Genomic DNA, 3216 nt, shown 5'->3' with positions numbered 1-3216 from the left:
TGCGGCGTGTCCGTCGCGCGCCCGCCTTGTTGTGTATTGTTGTGATTATAGTATTCGTTCTTTCCTCATCTTGTACGCAGGGTGGGAGTCTTGAAGTGGCCTTTTGAAGTATATTATGTTCTAAGCCATTGCGTGACCAGGTAAAGGTACCTGATGTGTTACCTGATAACTCCCATTTCTTTACGTTTCCAGCACAACTAATTTACCGAGCGGCGCCCCGTTCAACGATAAAATCTCAATTGTTATCGACAAATCTAAGAAGAGTGGCCTAATTCTGGACGGTTCCTCCGTGTAAGTTTTTTTTTCTTTCTACACATTTTAACTTAGAAACTCATATTTACTGTTGTGTCTATTTGAGTTTCTGTGTGCTGCGCAGAGAAGTATAATATATGGGTAAGAGTGTGCATGTGTGAGAGACAGAAAAAAAGAAAGGGACAAGGAGACAGAGAGGCAGACAGAGAGGGGAGACAGACAGACAGACAGACAGACAGACAGACAGACAGACAGACAGACAGACAGACAGACAGACAGACAGACAGACAGACAGAGGGGGGGGGAGGGAGAGATAGAAATAGAAAGACAGAGGTAGGGAGAGAGTGGAAGTAACAAAGTATCTATTCATGTATCTATTAAGAAACAATATTTATGTTTATTCTCGAATTACGTAACGTATTGTTTTTCTTCATCAATACCATCGTTATAATATAGTACGAAAATGCGGTTTACAGTTCTTCTAATGTATCATAATTGTCTGTTATGCTTGCACGTAACCATAACTTTTTTCAGCTCTAAACTACCACTGGAATGTATGTCTTTCTGTCCTATACCTCTGCTCTCTCTCTCTCTCTCTCTCTCTCTCTCTCTCTCTCTCTCTCTCTCTCACACACACACACACACACACACACACACACACACACACACACACACACACAAACTCACTTCTGTTTGGTCCTCCCCCAGCTCTTCCTCCTGGTCGTCTGTGACTGGCAGCAATAAGTGGCAGCAGACGTGGCTGTACGTGAACCCAGGCAGTCACAACCTGTACCACTCTGACCCCACGGTGACCTTTATGGCTCTGGCTACGGGCACAGAGCGCTACAACAGCTACGCCTTCATCGCCGGGACTAGGATGGCTCAGATCAACACTGTGAGTGCTCAGCAAGAGCTTTGTTTGTTCTGGTTAGCGTTGTACAGCACTTGCAATGCATTTAGGTCATACAAGTGCCAACGATTAGAGGTGTTATAAGAGAGTAGCAAACGCACAAAAGAAAGAGTAAGAGATAAGGACGATTTATGTCTGATAAGAAAGAAGGACAAAACCAAACCAGAGCACCTGCCAACCTCCCGCATCAAGTAGTAAAGGACAGTCAATAATTGCCTTTTTGTTTATTTAATATCATAAGCAGTGGCATTTTTTCTGGTTTTGCCTGGGAAGGGGGGGGGGGGGGGGGTTCGTGTTTAGTTGCAAGAAAATTTTCCCCACAGAGAAAGAGAGAGTGAGAAACAAAGAAAGAAGAACGGGGAGAGAGAGAGAGAGAGAGAGAGAGAGAGAGAGAGAGAGAGAGAGAGAGAGAGAGAGAGAGAGAGAGAGAGAGAGAGAGAATGAGAGAGAACGAGAGTGGGGGAAATGGGTGGAAGGGGTGATCGGCAAATCGGTATGAAGATTCACAGAACTTTATACATAAAGAGACAGAGTGACAGAAATATGGATAGAGACAAAAGTGATTGAAAGCAGGGGCGAAGGCTGACCTGTTTGACAGTGTATTCAAAGTGAAACGGGACCAGATATGGCCTGTAGATATCACACAAGAATCTTACTCGAGGGGGGACTGTGAGTTGTGAATGAAAACAAATTCAGAATTCATTTTGTATGTTCAACCGCCAAAATAATCGGGAAAGTATCTTATTAAATATCAGTTCCAACTAAAATTAAATTTAACTTTAGATGTGAATACACAAACACAAAGCAAAGAAGCAGAGATGTCAGTACTAGATCTATATTATGTTATAGATCTACCAGTGAGTCTAACTCTTTGGTAGAACATGACAATTATCATTTTTTAAATTTCACATTTTGGCTGTTTTTGTTAGTCTTTCGGCTGGTGTCATAATCGAGGTCACGATCTGATTATAGGACGGTAAAAAGTCGAGGAAAAATAACAAGCACATGCAGCAGTCAAGAGATTATTAGGAGTAAGTTCCCCTCACGTAGATCACGTTTGTGGGGTAGACTCGACCAGTGTAATAGTTAGCTTACATAATCAGGGCTTGCGATTGATTATAACTGTGGCCCCAAAGGGGTGAACAGGGTATATGTGGCAATGAAACAGCTTTGACTGCAGCAGCTGCTATGCACATGTTCCCTTCAACTCTATTGGTAGACTCTTCCAGCCTTACTTTAAGCTTACTTAATCAAAGCTTGCGACTGCTTATGGAGTGGCCCGAGAGGGGTGAGCAGGCTATTTCTGTGACCGTGAAACCGTTTTTAATGTTAGGCATACTGTTCATTGTTGATTATGAACGTCTTTTTACCTTTAATTTATGAGGTTTACGTTTATAGGTGACTTTGACAGCGACAACGTTTCAAAATTAGAAAGGGAAGCAGTGATTATTTGATTATATAGACGCTTCGCCCCTGACTGAAAAACAAATAGAATCAGATAAACAAAAGGAGGGACAGGGAAGGACTGTAAACATGACTGATATATTTGTTTTAACAGTTACTTCTGTTTTCACTGCCTCAACGAAACAGTCAAATCATCTTATATCTGCATTAAAAGAAAGACTAGGCAAACTGTCCACATTTAAGTTGGTCTTTTCGTCTCAGATCTACTTTGAAATTTAAAAAATGATCGTGCTCAGTTTATAAAATAAATTCGTAAAACAGCGTAAGCTTATTATTATTTTATTTTATTAATTTTTTTTTATTATTCTGATTTCTTGTGTTTTATTAGACTGTTTGTAGGCAAATGATACCATTTAAGAAAAGAGGAAAGAACCAATTGGATTTCATTTCGAATACTGATAGATTCTTTTTCCGTGGAGGAAGGGCCCTCGAACCCGGGGGGGGGGGGGGGGGGTTGGGGGTGGAATGTTTTTTGTTTTCGGCATTTATGTTTTGTATTGCTAATGGTTTGTTAGCTTTTCATGGGTATTTGCTTGGGGTTTGGGTTGTTGGGTTGTTGTTGTTGGGTTTTTTTTTGGGGGGGGGGGGTG

General features: G+C 41.4%; 1 protein-coding gene across 1 annotated transcript in view; it reads left to right on the top strand.

The window, feature by feature from the left end:
• LOC101853369 overlaps positions 1–3216 on the top strand; it is a 24971-nt gene that overhangs the window by 12398 nt on the left and 9357 nt on the right. The window contains exons 9-10 of the mRNA XM_035968328.1: positions 193–291; positions 991–1147. Of these exons, the coding sequence (XP_035824221.1) occupies positions 193–291; positions 991–1147 (256 nt within the window). The remainder of the gene's footprint in view (positions 1–192; positions 292–990; positions 1148–3216) is intronic.

Source organism: Aplysia californica, unplaced genomic scaffold (genome assembly GCF_000002075.1).
Source record: "Aplysia californica isolate F4 #8 unplaced genomic scaffold, AplCal3.0 scaffold00051, whole genome shotgun sequence".
Lineage (NCBI taxonomy): Eukaryota > Metazoa > Mollusca > Gastropoda > Aplysiida > Aplysiidae > Aplysia > Aplysia californica.
The sequence above is the reverse complement of the archived record's forward strand: the minus strand, read 5'-3'. Positions and strand labels throughout refer to the sequence as shown.